The 19,045-nt window shown below is 43.9% G+C and overlaps 1 protein-coding gene across 10 annotated transcripts in view; it reads right to left on the reverse strand.

Moving 5' to 3' along the window:
• Positions 1–51: 51 nt before the first annotated feature.
• The window catches only part of lrrc7 (leucine rich repeat containing 7), a 60,528-nt gene continuing 41,534 nt past the window's right edge, over positions 52–19,045 (reverse strand). For 2 of the 10 annotated variants that reach the window (XM_035177566.2, XM_035177565.2), the window contains 14 exons: positions 18,954–19,045; positions 17,245–17,736; positions 16,833–17,057; positions 16,520–16,724; positions 15,997–16,347; positions 15,298–15,543; positions 14,144–14,356; positions 12,780–12,941; positions 11,811–11,930; positions 11,494–11,704; positions 10,618–10,970; positions 9,420–9,512; positions 5,241–5,315; positions 52–3,853 (listed from right to left, as the gene is read on the reverse strand). The exon at positions 18,954–19,045 is cut by the window's right edge and continues 209 nt beyond it. In XM_035177566.2, coding sequence (XP_035033457.2) covers positions 3,743–3,853; positions 5,241–5,315; positions 9,420–9,512; positions 10,618–10,970; positions 11,494–11,704; positions 11,811–11,930; positions 12,780–12,941; positions 14,144–14,356; positions 15,298–15,543; positions 15,997–16,347; positions 16,520–16,724; positions 16,833–17,057; positions 17,245–17,736; positions 18,954–19,045 — 2,949 coding nt within the window. In that variant the 3' untranslated portion in view covers positions 52–3,742. Of the gene's footprint in view, positions 4,058–5,240; positions 9,513–10,617; positions 10,971–11,493; positions 11,705–11,810; positions 11,931–12,779; positions 12,942–14,143; positions 14,357–15,297; positions 15,544–15,996; positions 16,348–16,519; positions 16,725–16,832; positions 17,058–17,244; positions 17,737–18,953 lie in introns of all 10 variants that reach the window. The other 8 variants (XM_035177573.2, XM_047343300.1, XM_047343299.1 and 5 more) reach the window with 7 other exon arrangements.

Raw genomic sequence — 19,045 nt, forward strand, 5'->3', positions numbered from 1 at the left:
CCCCCCTCATCAATCCAAAGACAAAGCTCAGAGCATTAGAGGGAACCCAGATTACCAATAGTGACATTTTTATTATTTGTACAATAGAGACTTTAGTACATTATTCAAAACACTTCTTATATACTGAAAAAATGGTACGTCCCAAAGCCCAAAATGGCTCCAGTGTAATCGCTGCACAGCATTTTTTCAATTTTATACATATATTATTTTTTGTAAAAACTGTATCTTAAATAGTATGTACAGATAGCGTCTGCAAAATGCATTCTAAACACATGATATATATTATATATACTTCAGCAATTACATTTCTCCGCATTAATACTCAAACTTAAAACTGGAAGGATTTTCAACTTGCATGTGCAAATAAACAAAGAAATAAATAGTTCTGTTTAAAATCGCCACTAAGGTTTGTTTTCCGACTTACAACTCCACAGCGGTTCTCTCTCTCTCCTCGGAGGTCAAAGTACTTTTTTTTTTGTCACACAACAGAAGAAGCAGCATTCAAGTTGGGTAGGTGTAGGTACTGCAGAAAGCATGAGTACATTCACAATCAATATGAGTCATTTTAAATTTCATTCACAGCTATGTACAGTGACACCGTCCTCAGCATTTGTCCAGCTCTTATGTAGTTTTAAACACATAGAAAAGAATGACTGTTTTTATAGTCATATACATATATTTATATATTTATATATATAATATATATTTGTATAACACAAATTCACAATTACAGTAGAAATACATTTTATACAGGTTTGGATAGTACATGTGTAGGTCTCCGAGTCATACTGTGCGTACTTCCATCCATAACTTTGTTATAAGTGTCATTATAAAATATCACAATTTTTGAGCAAAGCTAAGGTATATCAATATATTTAGAAAGAATTACCTGAAACATGTAGTAAAAAATAATTATATTATCAAACCTTTTTTTACTCTGTTCGCATCACAATATCTTTGATATTTCAAACTCTAAATAGTTGTTGGGTGGGTTCCGGTGGTTAAACTCAACCACGCGACCCGCCTGTGCCATTTTGTGTCCCCTCACGTTGAATTAACTAATGCTTATCGGGAAGGTCGACACAAAATGGCCACAGGATGACGCCGTCATGTCAAGCAAAGGTCAGTGGATGTCAGGATGTTGCTTTGCTCCGGATGAAACATTAGAACATGTGCTGCGTTTACATGAAGACAGAAAAATGCTCTTTGTCTGTCGTTACTTCCGTCGTGTCTCGACTAAACGTGAGAATCAAGGCTGGATTTGATCACATTTCAACGACTCCAACTTTGGCCAGAAACTTCTCGGACAGCACAAGTGTCCACATCTGGATTGGAGTCTGGATCATTTCCCCCCCCCCTGCTCTACTTAATGTCAAGCTTCAAGCGTAATCCGACCCGAGTCACAGGTAATTTTGAGCATTCAGTAACAAAATTGGCAAATCTGTCAGTTTGTATTTCCTCAGTTTAAAACAGCTGCACAGAAAAATTCAAGTGTAGCCAAAAGCCTTTGTGACACAGATCATATCTTTTCCCCAGATTGTCTAAAAAGGGAAAATCTGATTCATTGCAGATTCTCCCACACATAGGGTCAGAATATACTTGCTGTTAACTTCACGTGTGCGTACGCAAGATGGCTGCTCCGTGTATCCTGTGTCCGTTTGGTGTGCAGGTTGTAGGTTACATGTCCTCAGGTGAAGGTGACGCGCACGCAAGATGCAATACAAACATAATGGGTCGGGGCGGTGCCAGGGTCAATGGGCACATCATCAGCGACAGAGAAGAGAAGTAAACTTGCCGTTTTCCCGACGTGTCTGATTTAGGGATCTGACATACACCTATGAATCCGCAATCTTGGCGTTTTGATTGGCCAAATGTCGCCATCTTTGTTTATGTTTACCACGCGTAAATTGCAAAGATCGGTACGTGAGTTCTGTGATGTTCCCTCTACTGGAATCCTCCAGTCACATGCATGGTACCTAAGCAAGAAGGTGAATAATGTTCACGATGCAGCCAGTTGTGTACGTGTGGTTAAACAGCAAGTATATCACAAGCCTGACACCCTGATTCTTCAGTCTTTTCTCCATTTCTTTCCACAGGGAGGTCAGAGGTCACTTCAGCAGAGCAGATAATTGCTGGCACGTAGATTTATCGTGAGCCCAAACTGTTAAATAACAATTTCCCCCCTCTTATGGTTTTCAGATCAGATCCGGGCCACAGGGAGGTAAAGCTCTAGTGTGTTTCTGTGTAAATTCAACCAGGGAGGCTCAGAGTCAGGCTCTGTATGGCACCAACTTTAAAATACCTGTCTCACTGGAACTCTAGAAGCTAGAAAAAGTCTAGAAGCTGACAGACCGATGATGGGAAAGCATGCTGTGACCATCATACAACTCAAACAGCTAGAGAAGTGACGTTGCTGTGACAACGCTAGAAAACAGGAGCTCAAAATATGGCACGGACTTGAATAATGTTACAGTGTGTGTTCACATGTGTGTGAGTGGTTTTAAAATAGCATTTCACTCCTGAAATCAGGCTCGAACATAGACAGGGCTTCACTATGCAACAGTGCACGGATCACACAGTTGAAACATGTGCCGTACACGGGGGGCACATGTGTGTGTCCGCCTGCTAGCCCATGTGCATGGCAGTGTGTGTGTGTGTGTGTGTGTGTGTGTGTAAACATTAGCATGACTTGCTCGATAGATGGCACTGCAGGACAAGTTGGGCTCTGCTGAAAAGCTTCATGGGCCGAGCCTCAGAAATATTGCTTTAGCTCTTTTCAGCAAAGCTGTGCAAGCAACAGTTTGAAAAAAGAAACAACAAACGAACACAAGTAGCCGTGATGGACGAGGGAAAATGTTTTCTTTTTCTAAATTGAAATAAATCACTGGTTTAATTTAGAAAAATCGTCCATTTGGAGAAATTATCCCTGTATGTTGGTAAGAGAGAATTCAGAGTGTGGTTTATTAACAATAAGTATAATTAATCATAAAGTGTTAGAGCTGTCTGTCCAGGCCCCAAGGAGAGTGCAGCTCTAGAAAGCTACAGCTCTACATATGTACACAAGGCATGAAGTCTTAAGTTTTTCCATTTCTGTACATTTCTGGAGGCGAAAAACACTGGCAGAGCAGAACTGAAGAGACAAAGAATCAAAGAATGAAACACCAGAAGGCAAAAAGAACAGAGGAACAAAGTAGCAGCGAAAAAAAAGGAAGAACAAAGAAGAACAGTGAGGTTCATGGAAAGTGAATCATGTGCTACAGGAAACAAAAAGAAAGACAAAATCCAGCGTGAACAGCAAAGTAAAAGAATCAGTGGGGAAAAGCAGAGATAGTGTAAAACAGAATCCAAACCGAAGAAACGAAAACAAAATACTCAATTCAATCAGGTGTCTAATGAACTAAACCAACCACAAAATCCAAACTGCAGCAGCCCTGTGGGACTCCAACGGTTAGAGTCCTGGTGTGGTCCGTCCACCCGTCGATCAGGTCCCTGACCGTCAGTAGCCAGAAGAGCCGATATGTTTCCTATGGTACATTTGGCACTAAGTATTCGCCTTTGGTCCAGCAATAGGCAAATTAATGTCTGTGTGTTCCCTTAAAAAGGTAAAAAAGGCGGCTCATTTGTCAGGTCCACAAGCCCCCAGCGGAGGACCGGTGGCGGTGGCGGTGGGATGGTCGACGAGCAGGGAAAAGAAGCGTTGTTGTTGTGTTTGTTTTTTGTTTGTTTGTTATAAAACTACTTTTTAGCACATGCTGCTGTCTCTCAGAACCACCAAGTCCACCGTCCGCTGGAAACTCTTCAGCAGAGAGACGGCTGTCTCATGCTCCATGTGTAAAAAACTATGTCCGTTAGCCTGCAAGGCAAACACGCAGCACAGTCAAAAGCATGTGTGTGTGTGTGTGTGTGTGTGCGTGTGTGTGCTGCAGTATTTCCATACACATGTGTACTGTATGTGTGAGTGGGTTTGTGGAGGGATGGAGGGTCCCTGCCATCATTATCTCAGTAACACATCACTGTTGGGGAAAAGAGAGAGAAGAGGAGGAGCTACACAGTCATGCTGTAGAGAGAGAAGGGGTAAAGACAAAAAAGGGCTTTTAGATGAGTTCATCCAGCTAAACTGTACATCTGTGGAGAGAAGATGACGGGGGGCACATGAGAGGGAGGGGTCTGCTCGCAATCATACAGCTGCAGTGAATATCAATACAATGTAAAATGGACTTGATTTATTTTGATTTGCCAGAAATCATCACGTAGCTACTGTGTGGTTGCCCCCAGGAAGTGAATTTTCCCTCAGGGCTTAAAAAAGATTTCAGCATCAACATGATAATTTGTGTCTTGGCAACTTATAATTGACAAAAATCTAGTTGTCTGACAAATCTCAGACTTTTAAAGCAACATTTCACCTCAAAAAAGCAGCTTAGAATGAGTTTGATGGTTCATGATGTGAACATGGAGACTGGTCCCTGTTTTATTCCCACTCCTCATCCTGAAAGTCTGTTCTTGCTCTTTGTTACTTTGCTGAGCGGGTAGGATCGGTTAAGAAGACCTAATTAAAAACGTATCTCCAATATTCAGCTGGAAACTTTTACAATATGAAGAATTCTAAACATGGGCATAGGGTCTTTTATATAGAGCACTATAGAGTCATTTTTACACTTAGTATTAATACTTTTAGGGGAAAACACAGCGAATGATCATCTTTAAATGTAAAAAATAAAGTTGTTTGCCGCAGTTTGTGCTGTGATGCTCAAGTTTCTTCACCACTAGATGTCACTAAATTCTACACACTGAACCTTTAAGTTCTACCCTGATATCTCACGACATTTTTTACCCTTAACTAAAATGAACCTGTAAACCTACGAGTCAAAAGTCCTCTTTATTGGTGGTCACTAATAAATGACGAGTGATAGAGAGGATGTGGGGGCCATGCCAGATTTCATGAAGTGACAGGTACGAACACGCAGGCAGAATATACAGACAGGAAAATACCATTAAAACCATTAACCATTAAAAGTGAGGCAGCTAATCAGTGACAGTGGGCTTCTGTTGAAGAGCCTACGTATGAGAACGCTAAGCTAACTGAACCAGGTGAAGTGCACGTTGACTTGTGTTGTCCTGCTTTATGCTCTGCCTCCATGTTTGTAAGAGAAGGGAAAGGCTGGGAGGTCAGGGGGATGGATGGAGGTCAGGGGGTGGATGGAGGGCAGGGTGTGGCTTTTTTTTTGTGCTGTGGCCGTTACCTGCAGTATCTTGTCTCCAGGCTGCAGGGCGGAGGTGGCGGGCCCGTCATGCTGTACCCTAGTAACAAAGATACCCTATAAGTCAAAATGATACACCGTTAGGACGACACAGGGACACGATGGTTTAGAATCTTTGCCTTTCTCATTCTCAGCTCAGTAGCCACCCACCCCCCCACAAAATAAAAAATCACATTTCTGCCCCCAAAAATTTGGAGAGGCATGCAAATGTTGCAAATAAAATTGCCAGAAATTCATAATAACAATTTTTTTTGCCATTTAAGGTACTTGGGTTTACTTGTTATTTGCATCTCTCTTAAAATTGACTATTAAATTCCTCCAAAAAAGACATTTTATCAGCTCTTTAAGTAGAGATAAGGACTTTTTTTATGTAGACATGAGGTTAGAAAGAGAGAAAAATAGATAAATACAGTAAAGGGGAATAGGAATTGCTGTTGGATGAGTTCTGACTAAAGGGGAAAGAAGTAGGTCGCAGGGAGGCCAGAAGATATTTCATCCCCCCCCTATTCTTTTTGTTTTTTTGTTTTTCCCTCGATAACCCAAGGCAGAGATTGTAAAAACACCAACATCTTTTCACCGGGAGCTGAAAGATGTTTTTTTTTGGGACACAGAGAGTGTGAGACAATGCAGCCGTGTCGACTCAACATGTGTCAACAGTGTTGTGCACGTGTTGAAGACACAATAGTGAGTTAAACAGATATATGTGGCGGTTAGCCAAGAATGATGTGATGCAGTGACAGTGCAGCAGCACCTACATACTACAGGAGTGAGAACAGGAAAACACACACACACACACACACACACGTCAGAGAAGTGCACGTGTTAGAAGAATTAGTCGAGTTATTGTTCACGGTATAAAGCGTTTTTATACAGTGAGCCTCATACAAGTACACAAGCAAAATACTTCTGATGAAGTGGCCATGAATATTAATTTAGTGCACAAAGTGGCGGATAAATCCAATTTATGTATAAAACCGGGACTTCAGTGATTGTAGTTTGGAAGTGGCCAGTTTATTACTTCATCCTTTCAGACCTGTCGCTCACATATGGAGCTCACTGTACGTCACAGATGAGTTTGTTAGCAGCTACAACCTGAGCAGCGTTAGTCACAACAACCAAACATTTACAGATTGTCAAAGCTGTTGCACACGGAGCGGCAGCCTCCTGCAGAAACTTCAACATTCATTTATATGCATTATATAAATAAATGATGAATTCCTCAGAGTATTGTTTGACTCATTTTGATCGCAAGCACAGAATCTTTTTACACAAGTGCAGACAATATTAGTTTATGAGTAAAAAGTAAAAAAAGGACAATACTGAGGATGAAGTTTTTGCAGCTCAGCGATAACACGTACACACACTTGTCTCCAAACATTGACAGTTGATAAGTGGGTTTGTTATCGACAGCAGCTCGGTGTGCAAAGACAGCGTTGGATTTACTATCCAGGAGCAGAAAATCAGATTTTCAAACTTTCAATCCATGTTCTGCTCCTTCAAACTCTGACTTCTGGTCCTAAACTGAGTGAATCCATCAAAGCCCGGGGTCTCCCTCCTCCGTCAGTCGCTGTCAGACCCTGAGTGTCACAGCTCGTCATTCAGGTCAAACATATAAGATGCAACCTGATAATGACTTCTGGCTCTGGTTTTTACAATGGGTCTCTCATTGGGGAAGTTTTTGAAACTGTCAGACATAATGTGGCACAGAAACTCTGTTCTGAGTCATTTGTTTGGTAAAACTTCAATTAAACTCATTTAGTTTTTGTGTTAGATTATGAAAAAGACATCAGATCTTTAGGTTGAGGATAAAAGCCAAATCAGTTTGTTGTTTGAAATAAAATAAAATAGAATACCAAGGATGATGTGAGCTACAATTACAGATGTTGTAACGCTAAAATATTGTCTTTTTGTAGATACAAATTCAGGCTATTTCCATTCATTTCAAAAGAAGAATTTAGTGGCAAAACCAACACAAAAGGCAAAATTTTCCGTAAGAAAACAAGAAAAACATGAAAATTATGAAAGATATAACAGGTTCTCCAATTCAATCAGACATTTCAATTTGCAGATGATTCTGCTTCATGGGCCACAAGTGTAACAGAGATGGTAATAAGAAGAATCTTATTCATTAATAACAATTGTAATATGCATCTATAAACGATTCCCCAAAATATCAGCGCCTCAAATATCAAATAATCTTTTGTCTATTTATTTAAAAATTAACACACTTATCAATTCTTATTTTCATTGTACAATTTATCATTAATTAATAAAATGCTTTATTACCATTTATGTGACACTCGTGATCCTCCATAGATCCAACATTAATTTTAAATCAAGTGTTTTACAAATACATCAGTCGTTAATTATCTGGGAACAAGTATTTTCCTGAGATAAATCAGAGGATGGGTGCAAGCAACAACGCCGGCCACAAGGCGGAGACACAATCCTGTTGAACAGCTGTGCTCGGCTCTCGAGGTCACAACCACAAATGTGTGTGTAAAATGTATCAGTCAATCTGTTTTGATCCAATTTTAAGCTTTGAGTCTTGTGTCTGCCATTTATCACATTAAAATAACATTAGAACAATGTGTGTGTGTGTGTGATCTTCAGCCTGGATATGAACGTCCACTGAAACTAAAATAGTCACAAGCGCCTCAGTGAAAACGAAATGAGTTCTCGTGAGTCTGACAATCAAACCACAATCAAAGGCATCAGCATCTATTTGAGTTAAAAGTGCTGACGAATCAGCTCCTTGATAAGACTTGAGAGAACGCTTCGATGACCTCACTACTACGTCCAGACTGGGAGAACTACAGAGCAGACACAAGGTGAACTGGTGCAAGGACAAAGGACGATTTCTAGTATCTTGTCAAGTTTGAAAGTCAAATATCCACTGTGATATCGTACTTTGTGGAAAATCCACATTAGCTGACATCACTGCAGATACCCAGAGGCTCAGCAGCTGACTCACCATCCCTGTTTTTTTACGCTATCGTAAAGACGGCGAAGAAAAGTGACGTAATTATTTAAGAAAATATTTAGCAGGATCACTTGAGAACCTGCTCGTGTGCATCGACTCCACTTGCTGCCGGTGTGACATTAATAATGGACAAACTGCAGCGGCAGGTGGGAACTTTATGGATTCGAGGGGAGACAGGAAAGATTTAATGAACCGTTCGAGTCAGCAACTGAGTCACTACGGTCGTGTTCTCCAGATTAAAGTTAAACGATGATCTGACACTTTCTATAGCATCGCCTCACGCCCACGACTTAAATTAATTCACCGTTCCTCACGCGGGACGTTAAGACAAACTCCTGTAGGCTTCTTCTATTTTTAGACCGGCCGTCTCGTCAGCTACTCAGCTGCTCGACATCTGAAGTCAGAGCAAGTCGGTGAAAATCTGTCATACTTCCCATCCCGAGATCAAAGTCTTGCGCTGCATCTAAAAAAGAACAATCACCCACGGTGTCCCAGAACCGAGCAGCCTTCCTAAAATAGCCCCGTGTGCAGCCTCGCTCCTTTACACTGTAGAGCACAGCAGCATGTTTCTAGGCCGAGCTGCCATGTGCAGGAGGCCTGAGGGATGTGCAACCCCAACACATGGACACGCAGTGACGGACAGCAGCCACACGCTGCACAGGTAGAGATGATGAAAAAGTGTCAGGCCCGGCTTGAGACGTTACGCCTGCACGTGAGCAAGAATCTATAGGAAAATATTCAACTATTTAAGTTTTCCTTCTTTTCTAGAGACCTCGAGGAGGCTGTGAGGATGAAATAAACATATCAAATTACCCCGTGCGTCATGTGCAGATGCATAAATGTGTCGTTGAGGATCAAACAGGTGCTTTTATATCACGTTTGACTTATTCCATCCTCTCTTCTGATGCTGTCAAAGGTTTTTATAGTGTTTCAAAAGTGTTTAGTTGTGTTGTATTTTACAAATGTACGAGAAATCAGAGTCTATAAGTCAGTTCAACTTTTGTTTATCGTAAAAAGCAAAGTTAACCAAGTCAACTGCTGCCCCGCGGATTGACAGACACAACAGAGGGAGACGAAACACTGCGGTAACGAGCAGCAGTTTCCATGGCAACACTGAGGGAAAGCCGGCGGGGAGGATGTGATTGGCTGGCGGGAGGCCGGGCCGGGTCGGGTCGTACCATGTCGGAGGGCTTGAAGGGGTTCCCCTGGCCACTGATGCCACCAGAGATACTGAAACCAAGACCAGGGTTCTTCTCTATTCTCACACACATCTAGAAGAAGGAAAGAAAGGAAGAGACGAGGAGAGAAGAGAAGGAAGACGACTCAAAGTGAAATACACAGATTAGAACAAAGCACGGAAGAGATAAACAACATGTGCAACAGTGGAGGAACATTTTAATGTGATGTGTGACACGTTCAGGAAGCTAAACTGGAGGTTGTCAGTTCTATGGCAACAACAAGGGAGCCGCAAATATCCATGTCAGAGATTTTCTGTTTGGAATAAAGTTTGTCAATAAAGATTCATGTGGTGACTTCATGTTCCCACCGTAACTGGTGCAGTGCTCTTCATCTGTAAAGCTGAGTTAGAACTACATCTCCATGTCTTTTTCTAAACCTCTTTGTTTCACTGTTGAAAGCAACTGCTGCTGCTACTGTGTTTTATTTTGTCTCTTTTAGTCGTATTTATTTCATAGACGACATCTGAGATCATCTCAACCTCATAATCTAATCTGATAACTGGAGCCTGACCAACATGGATTTAAATGGCCAATGCCGACACTGATATGTCTGCAGATGCATATATATATTTTTTTTATTGATTTTTCAGATGTCGTTATCAAACGCTTGTAGTTAAAGGTTCAGTGTGTAGGATTTAGTGACATCTAGTGGTGAAGTTGCATGTTGCAGCTGAATACTCCTTCCCCTCACCCTCCCCTTCCAAACATGAGAGAGAACCTGTGGTCGCTTCAGTTGTCATAAAAACTCAAAAGGTGTTTAGTTTGTCCAGTTTGGGCCACTGTAAAAAACATGGCGGCCTCCGTAGAGAGGACCAGCAGACTTTATCAAAGTATTCTGCTTTATTACCATCATCATGTTGAGCTTTGGTGGAGGTGTGTTAATGTGACATCTTACTTTGCAGTGTTATTGAATGGACCCACATCCTCAATTCTAATGTCCTTTCTAACCCAGTTACTTAATATATATTTAGCCGTCATTAGAGCACAGCCCCATTTTCAATCAGACCTCAACGATAGTGTTTGCAGACAGAGGGACAGACAGCCAGACAGATGGAGGGACAGACAGACAGATGGAGGGACAGACAGACAGAGTGACAGACAGACAGAAAGACAGACAGACAGAGGGACAGACAGATACCTGTTCCTGGAAACCATCCGTGCTCTTCTGCCCTTTAGTCTGCAACAGGCAGCGAGCGCTCTGAGGCCGCGGGTTGGTGTGGGTGGACATGATGACCTGGTTGCTATGGACCATGCCCTGGTTGCTGTGGACCATGCCCTGGTTGCTGTGGACCATGCCCTGGTTGCTGTGGACCATGCCCTGGTTGCTGTGGACCATGCCCTGGTTGCCGTGGTACTGGGGGTTTGTGGCGGGCAAGGAGGACTGATGGGAGCTGTGGGAGGAGTGGGGGTTGTACTGGGGCTGGTTCCCGGACGGGGACAGGGCCATGGGCAGGCCGCTGCTGGAGTATGACTGACCAGGGGAGGGGAGGCCTGGACGAAGAGAAAGAGTGAGACTGAGGTAGAATCTGACTCCATATGACATTAAACGGGAATTTAAGAGAATAAGCAAAATAAAGTGTATGTTACAGCTTAAACCACAGATTATTATCATTGGTTTATGTTTTATATTTGAATCAATGGATAATTTTGTCTATAAAAAGCCAGTAAACAGTGAAAAATGTGTGTAACAGTTTCCTGAAGCCCGAGGCTACTCGACAAAAGACTGCAAATCCTCAACATCGATAAACTGGATGTGTTTGACTTTTTCACCTTCAAAAGTTTCAAAGTAATTGCTGCTTATTTCTAATGGATCCATCGACTAATCATTGCGGCTCCACCATTAGTACCAAACATTTTCAGATTAGACAGGACACCAGGGAACAGCTAATAAATGCTAACGGTGATGCTTGGGATGATAATGTTTAATGACCCTCGGTTCAAATCCCCAAAACCCCTCAAAATTCAATCTTCTACATCACAACATGTGCACATAAACATATTGTTTAACATTTACCTTGAGACATGTTGCCTTGGTACTGCCCAGGCCCCCCAGAGGGAACCACTGACAGGGGCATCCCTGGTTGGTACTGGTTTCCCTTACTCATCATCCCGTCGTAACCCTGCGGCCCGACCACGCGGTGAGGCGTGGTGGAGGAGGAGGAGGAAGAGGAAGTTACGATCATGGTGTTGTGTGATTGGTGGGACGTGTTGTGGGAGTGGGCGCTCTGGGGAGGGAGAAGGGACATGCCCACATCCACCTTTAGTTGCATTTTAATGAAATTTTAAATATCTTCATTCCCTCCCAACAAACCCCAAGATCCAGCCGTTCACCTTTTTCATGAGGTTGTCGGGGGGGACGTCTCTCCTGCCAAGTGAGTAAGGAGCCCACTGGTTGCTCCCTGACACCCCCTCCTGGTCATTATCCAGCATGGCGGCTTGCTGAGAGGGGGTCTGTGAAAGAGAGAGGGACACAGGCAGAGAGACAGGGTGACCTGATCTGTGAAAATGAATATTTAACTTCAGTCATTTAATTCAAGTATTTACATTTCGCTGCCAAAGTTTCAGGCCTGGTTGAGTGAACATTAGCAACATTAGGGTTTGGTTGGTTTGTATGTTTGTTTGTAAGCACGTAGAGAAACACTATTGCCCCAACACCTGGTTAAAGGATGCGGTATAGGTCAGGGAAGACGTCATTACATTTTGGTGTTGATCTGGATCAGGGGGTGGATCTCAGAAAATAAATCATGGATCATAATAAGAAACATCAGGTTTATTTGGGAGACCGACTTTTATGAGTGTGTGTAAGTTGATGTGATGAGTACTTTTCAGAGATTTTAAAATGTTTCCCGGTTCAAAAATGCAAATAGTAGAGAAATAAAAAAGAACCAATACAGTTAACAATAAAAAGTGAGCCAGCTGCATGGTGCAGACATAACCAACAGCTCCATAAGCGTCGAGATTATACAGAAGAGCCCTTCAGAATGAATTAGCTTCTATCTCAGTTGTTTTGGTAACATTTCTTCATTCTTCATTCTTCACTATCAATCATGTGCAGAAGGCCTAATGAGACTTAAACACCAAAGTTGTATCAGACTCGCTGATACGTGCAGGTTGAGACGATAGAGACGGTAGTTGTAATAACCGGGGTCATACTAGCAGTAATGGCAGACAGTTAAATAATAGTTGGTGGTGGCTGTAGCTGGGTGACGAGGTGTCAGTGGCAGCTAGTCTCTATAATTACCTATGTGAGCAGTAATAAGGACAGTACCAGGGGTTCAGTGTTCTCAGAGGGATACTCACGGCGTTAGCAGACGGAGGAGGAGGCAGTGGCAGCCAGCGGCCAGCAGGGGGCTCATGCTTAGTGTTATTGTAAAGGTTAAAGTTCAAAGTGCTGCTGCGCCCCTGGCTGTGACCCTGACAGAGCATGCCCAGCGTGAGCGTGTTGTGCTTTAGGACACCACTCTGATTGGAGAAGACGACATCACATGACATGGGTGAATGTGGTGGGGGGGAGGGGAGGGGAGGGGAGGCGGAGCCAACACAGCGGGCTGCAGCGTGGCGACAACACACTGTGAAGCTCCACAAACGAACAAACAAACACACAAACAAACAGGAGTAACATTGATAAAACAACAACAACAACAAGAGTGCAGAGTTGCTGAAAGCACAGAGAAATGTTAGCTAGTGGTCGATACAGTACACACAGAACATCATGTCATACAAGCAACAACTGGTGGATCAGTTCATTCCAACAAGAGTGTGTGTGTGTGGGTATTTAAATACACAATAAGCCCAATCCTTCACTGGAAACTGATAATTACAGCAGTTTATTATGGTATTCTAAAGCAACTTTTTAGCCTTATCATAGAAAATCCAAAACTTTGCCGGTTCTCGCTCAGCAAATTCAAGAGTAATGCCAAATTGTAGATCAGATAAAAAAATACATTTATCTTCAATATTCAGCTGGAAACTTTTAAAATAGGAAGAATTCTAAACAGAGTTTGGTGCATTTCTTCATTAATGACTCCAGGTTTTGGACAAAAGACAATAAATTAAATATAAGACTATTAAGGATCTTCTAGGCCTTTTTAAAGGAAATTGAGTTTGAAGACTTTTACAGACCTGCAGACATACAGGTAATATCTGGTTTGTTTAATCTTTAAGTATAAAAATATTGACTAAGAAACACAGAGTGTGCAATAATAAGTGAGATTTAAAAGGGGCTAGCAGGTTATGTTGGTGTTGTCCAGCTGCCTGTAGTTTCATATCCCAAATAACAACATTAGAATGATGTCGCATACAAGTATTTAAGTAATTTCCCAAAATGTTAAACTGTTCTTTTAATCTTGATGCATACGCTGCCCTGCAAAATATCCTCATCTTTTATATGTATCTCAAATTCACTGCACAAGATCAAATTATTGTCACAATGCATATTGTTGCATTGTGTTTTCGTGACTTGTGGATTTTTCAGCACATATCCACAGTAGTGAGAGTGCAGCAGTTCAGGCTGACAGAGCGACACACATGCAGCCGGACACATGTCTGATCAACCTTACAACACAGACTTACACAGATACAGACAGGAAGGGCTTCTGAATGCTGTATGTGTGTGTGTGTGTGTGTGTGCATCTCCCTTTTCAGTGTACGGTGCACTGACGTACCCTGTCCAATCGCTTGGCCTCTATGTGCCTGAGTAGCTGTTGCCTCCAGTCTGCAGGCATCTTGGAGGTGATGTCTTCGGGTTTCAGTGGCACCCCAGGTCTAACTTTGATGGTGTCGTCTAGTGGTTTCTCGGGGCAAGTTGCCAGGGTGTAGTCAGGGGGCATCTTCTCCAGCAGGGCGGCCATGGTGGGACGAGCTGACACTGGACGGGCCTGAGGGTAACATTTTTATATCGGGTGTATTTGTGTGTGAAACGGGTCACTCACAGTGTCCCAGCCAAAGGCAGGTCGTCGTAACAACTTAATAAGGTAATAATATGTAGGTAATATGCAGGTCATTAGTCAATAGTTGGATTTGGACCAACACGGTGGGTTTACTGACGGACTATACAACTGCCATTATCATCCCTGAGCCAAACGTCTAGCACTGCAGCCGCTGTTACATCCAGTAACATGACATTTTGGAAAGTCTAAGCATCCTGAGGCGTTGTGAGGGATAAATGGAACGTGATGATACCAGGCAGACAAGCACAGAGACTGCAAGAATAAGAGCGCAGTCAGAAGTGTTCAGTGTTACTTTCGCAGCTCTTAGCGTCCCTCTTGCGCTCTGCTCCTTCATGCTGAAAGGTTCCAGATGAAGTGCTTTGCTCATCTAATCAACTCACTGTGACTATTTTGGGAAAGTTTAACTTGGGGCAAATTCATTGCATCTCAAAAGAGCTTATTTATGTACTTGGGATTGCCTCGAGATCTGGGATACGACTGAAGCAAAGAGCACCTGTGCTACACAGCTTAGCCTGCTCCTACAAAGACCTGGGCCCGGGTAATTAGTGGAAATGCATTATGTAGAACTAGGTCCTCGTACTGTACCTCTACAACAGTTATACCCCCCTTTAAAATGACCCAAAAAAGCATTTTTATTTTATTTTAGGCGACTAGGAAAAGATAGCGGTTAAGTGAAACCAAAGTTTTCTGTTGTTAGAACACAAACCCCTGTGTCTGGTTGTCAAAGTTAAATTCTTTGTACCACAGTCCAGTCACCCAAGCCTTTCCTTCATTGTTTAACTGTAAGTTCACTGCTAACATTTAACATAAAGGAAACACTTCTCCCAAGTGCAAAGAGCCTGTGATACAGATATATACGATCAGTCTACCTGAGATGCTCCGTAGGTCTCAGTGCTATAGCTCCTGGCAGACAGGGGGCGTCGCTGAGTCAGGCTCTTTGTCGGGTAACCAATCATGGGCTTCTTCTGCTCCTGGTAGGTGGGATAGTCGTCATCATAGCGACCATTTCTCTTGTTGTGCATCATCTGGCCCTGGCTGTCGACCATGTTGGTGAGAGCCGAGTGGTCCATGGGGCTGGAGTAGGCAAGAGCCCGACTGTAAAGAGGGGGGTCCGCCTGAGGAGAGGAGAGAACAGACATCTGTGATGGTGCCAAACTCTAAACAAAGAACCAGAATAACAATTTGAGCCTTTCACTGGGAAAAAGAGAACTTTTGACATTTGGACATTTCATGCACTGTCACAGTCGCCACATATGATAACATTGTAGCATCATAGCCGCTGTGCCGCAGCTGCCGGAGGAGACGATCTACTGAACCAATTTCAAATGTTTTGGAAATTTACACAAACAAAAGGGTCAGGTTATATAGGTCATATTTTTAGCCATATAAAAAAAACAGCAATGACGTGTTTGACATAGAAAAATAGTCATGGCTGCTTGTGGTGGACAGATGTAACAGTCAACTTTAATAACAAATGTCTCTATGTCATTACTCATTTTTAATGGTCGGAGTAACACACACACACACATACTAATGAGCATGATTTGGCAGCGCACACTAGCTCCTACCTGCTGTCTGTACTGAGCCTCCTGCAGCGCCTCCTGCTGGGCTTCATGGACTCTGCGGAACAAGGCGAGCTCTGTGGAGCTCACCAGCGAATCCGCTCTCCTCAGAAACCCTGGCCTGGAGCGCTGCGTTGGGATTGGCTGCTGCTGCTGGCTGGGCGGTCCGTCCGGGCTGATTGGCGACTGGGGGAAAGAAAACATCTCCAGCGGCGGATACGCACGATACCGAGGGCTCACCAGCTCCTTCGGTAACGTCTTCCCTGGCTGGTTTATGTACTCCAAGGCCTTGGATGCGTGGTTGACGTAATCCGGTGTGTTGGGGAAGGGAGGAGGGACCCGACGGTCCATGGTCACCTGGTTGGTGAGAAAGGTTACCAGTGAATGCAAAGTTGTCAGGATTCAAAACAACTGATGTTAACTCACAAGAAGACTGTTTGTAAAGTTACTATGCTACTAGGCTACAAGCTAGTAGTGTAAACTCTAGTGTAAAGTTTATTATTACGTTCTTAAGTCTACTGCTGCTAACCTGGGGATTGTAGTTCTGGTCGAAGTGGTAGGCTTTATGTGGGATGGCAGGTTTTTGGTTTTGTCCGGAGAAGCCCAGCTCATCATCTAACATGGGGGCCGATTGTGATCGGGACATGTTGGTCTGCTCCATAGACCCGGGTAGATCCTGACGGTCCAAACTGGTCTGCTGCTCGATGGATGAACTGTAGCTGTCCATGGGAATACTGCAGAAAGTCAAGGAAGAGAAATCCCCTTCAGCTGCTGCAACTTTCACCTGACAAAATATTTGATCATCTTACTGCGAAGAAAAGCAATCATGAAATCAACCCTACCTGTAGACCTTATAGGAGCCAATATCAATCTCATCAATGCTTTGTGACTTCTTGAACTTGGACCTCGTCTCTTTCATCATGGGGGACAGGCGGTCCGAGCTTTTGCTCATCACCACCGTCACCTTGTTGCCCCCGCTGACGCTGAGCTGATCCTTCCTGTTCTGCTCGCCCTGATTGTCGTGGTACGTCCAGCTGCCAGGCAAACCCCCTCCTCCTTGGTCCAGCCTTGGAGCAAAAAGGAGGGACAAGGAGGATTAACGACTCAGATAAAACAGTGTCACTGAGTTGTAACATATCTCTGAGAAGACGGAACCTCCCTACATTGAAAACCGGTTAAAATGTTGCAATAATAATTGAAAACCTAATAATCTGCAGACCCTGGGGTCATGAGGTCTTTCACATGAACACATACCTATCCTTACGGTCGGGGTTTGGGCTGGAGGTGGGTGTCAGGTCCAGCTTGGATGGAAAGGCGGTCCTGTCCTCCAGCGGGCTCGGAGTTCGGGTCCAATTCTGCCAAGGATTCTGGGAATGTGCGGAGGATTGCGGGTCATTGTCTTGGGGGGGACGTTGGTTGCTGTGGTAGGGCAGCGTCTGGGTGTCCAGCTCCAGAGGAACTCCTACAATTCTCTCTTGCCTGAGGAGCGGGCGGCGCCCATGTGTCGACTGGCTGCGGGGCTTGGAGCCCAGCGAAGGGTTTCCCTGACTTGTCCCGGACGAAGGGTCCAGAGGAGACTCCTCGGCATCGAAACCTGTGTTGTCGTAGTGAGGAGCCTCAGCCCAGTCGAAAGGCTCGCTGAGCGGGCGTCGATCCCCACGCTGCTGCAGGGTTCCCGATGGAGGGGTTTCTCTCTGAGATAGCAGGGGCTTGGAATCAATGGGCTTGGGGAACGATTGAGCCAGTCTGCAAGGACAAGAAGATATTAAGCACTAATTAAGCTGGAAAATAATAAACACAGAGTGAATTTTAATGAAGTCCCGCACGACATTATTAAGTGTGGTAAATGTAATCTGAGCCGATGAGTACTGGGAGCGGAATAACTTTCTCTTCCCCTCTCGGAAACATCAATTAGGCTGAGAACCATGTTTGAAGTAATGACTGTTTTTTGAGAACAGAAAATATGAAATATGAACCTCCCTCGCTGTTGCTTGCTCATTGCAAAAATCCACATTTCCAGAGTGTACAGACAAAGTGACAAGTTTACAGATCTGTTCATCACCACAGGACAAGATAAATGTTTAATGTCTGACAACAGAATCAAGCTTTTAAACCTAAAGGTGCTTCTTAAGATGAGTTGGGGCATCAGAAGAGTGAGGAAAGAAATTCGTTTTAGAATGATTTACAGACGGGCGGCACGGTGGTAGAGTGATTACCACTGTCGCCTCACAGCAAGAGGCTTCTGGGTTCGGACCTGATGGCAGCCGAGGCCGTCCTCTGTATAATCTGTAAGTTCTCGACATGTCTGCATAGGGGTTTTGTTTGGGGACTCGAACTTCCTCCCACGGTCCAAAGACATGCAGGTTATTGCATTAACTGGAGACTCAAAATTTTCCGTAGGTGAGAATGTGGTTGGTTGTTTGTTTCTATACGATAGCCCTGCGATAGGGTGTACCCTGCCTCTCGTTCAATGTCAGCTGGGATTGGCTCCAGCCCCCATATGACCCTGTAAGGATAAGCGGGGTAATGGATGGAGACTGGCGAGTCGAAAATGTATTGTTTGGAGGAAACAAAAAGGAAACAAAAAACCTGAACCATCAGGGTGCAATTACTATAGTCTGCAATGGACGGCTTTGATGAGGAGAGGAGGAGGAGGAGGAGGAGGAGGAGGAGGAGGAGGAGGAGGAGAACTGAGACAGATATGTGCAGCATCCTAATGAGTCGCTCTGACCTTGACTGAGCGAGCGCAGAGATGATGGAGACAGAGAAATACGGGCGCAGAGGATGGATGGAGCGACTGGATGAAATGGATGATAGATGGAGGAGGGAGGGTGAGATGGAAAAAAACAGGAGGAGATGACAGATAGTCAGAGGGGGACAGTGATGAAAATGGACATGAGGCTGTGTGTGTGTGTGTGTGTGTGTGTGTGTGTGTGTGTGTGTGTGTGTGGGTGGGTGTGTACCTGTTGGTCCAGTGTGTCTGGGGGGCCTGGTCCTTGCTGGGGGCCGGCAGGACGGGAGGGTGAGTTTGATTGTGCGGGAGCTGCGGATGCGG

This window comes from Hippoglossus stenolepis, chromosome 14, assembly GCF_022539355.2.
Source record: "Hippoglossus stenolepis isolate QCI-W04-F060 chromosome 14, HSTE1.2, whole genome shotgun sequence".
NCBI classification, from domain to species: domain Eukaryota; kingdom Metazoa; phylum Chordata; class Actinopteri; order Pleuronectiformes; family Pleuronectidae; genus Hippoglossus; species Hippoglossus stenolepis.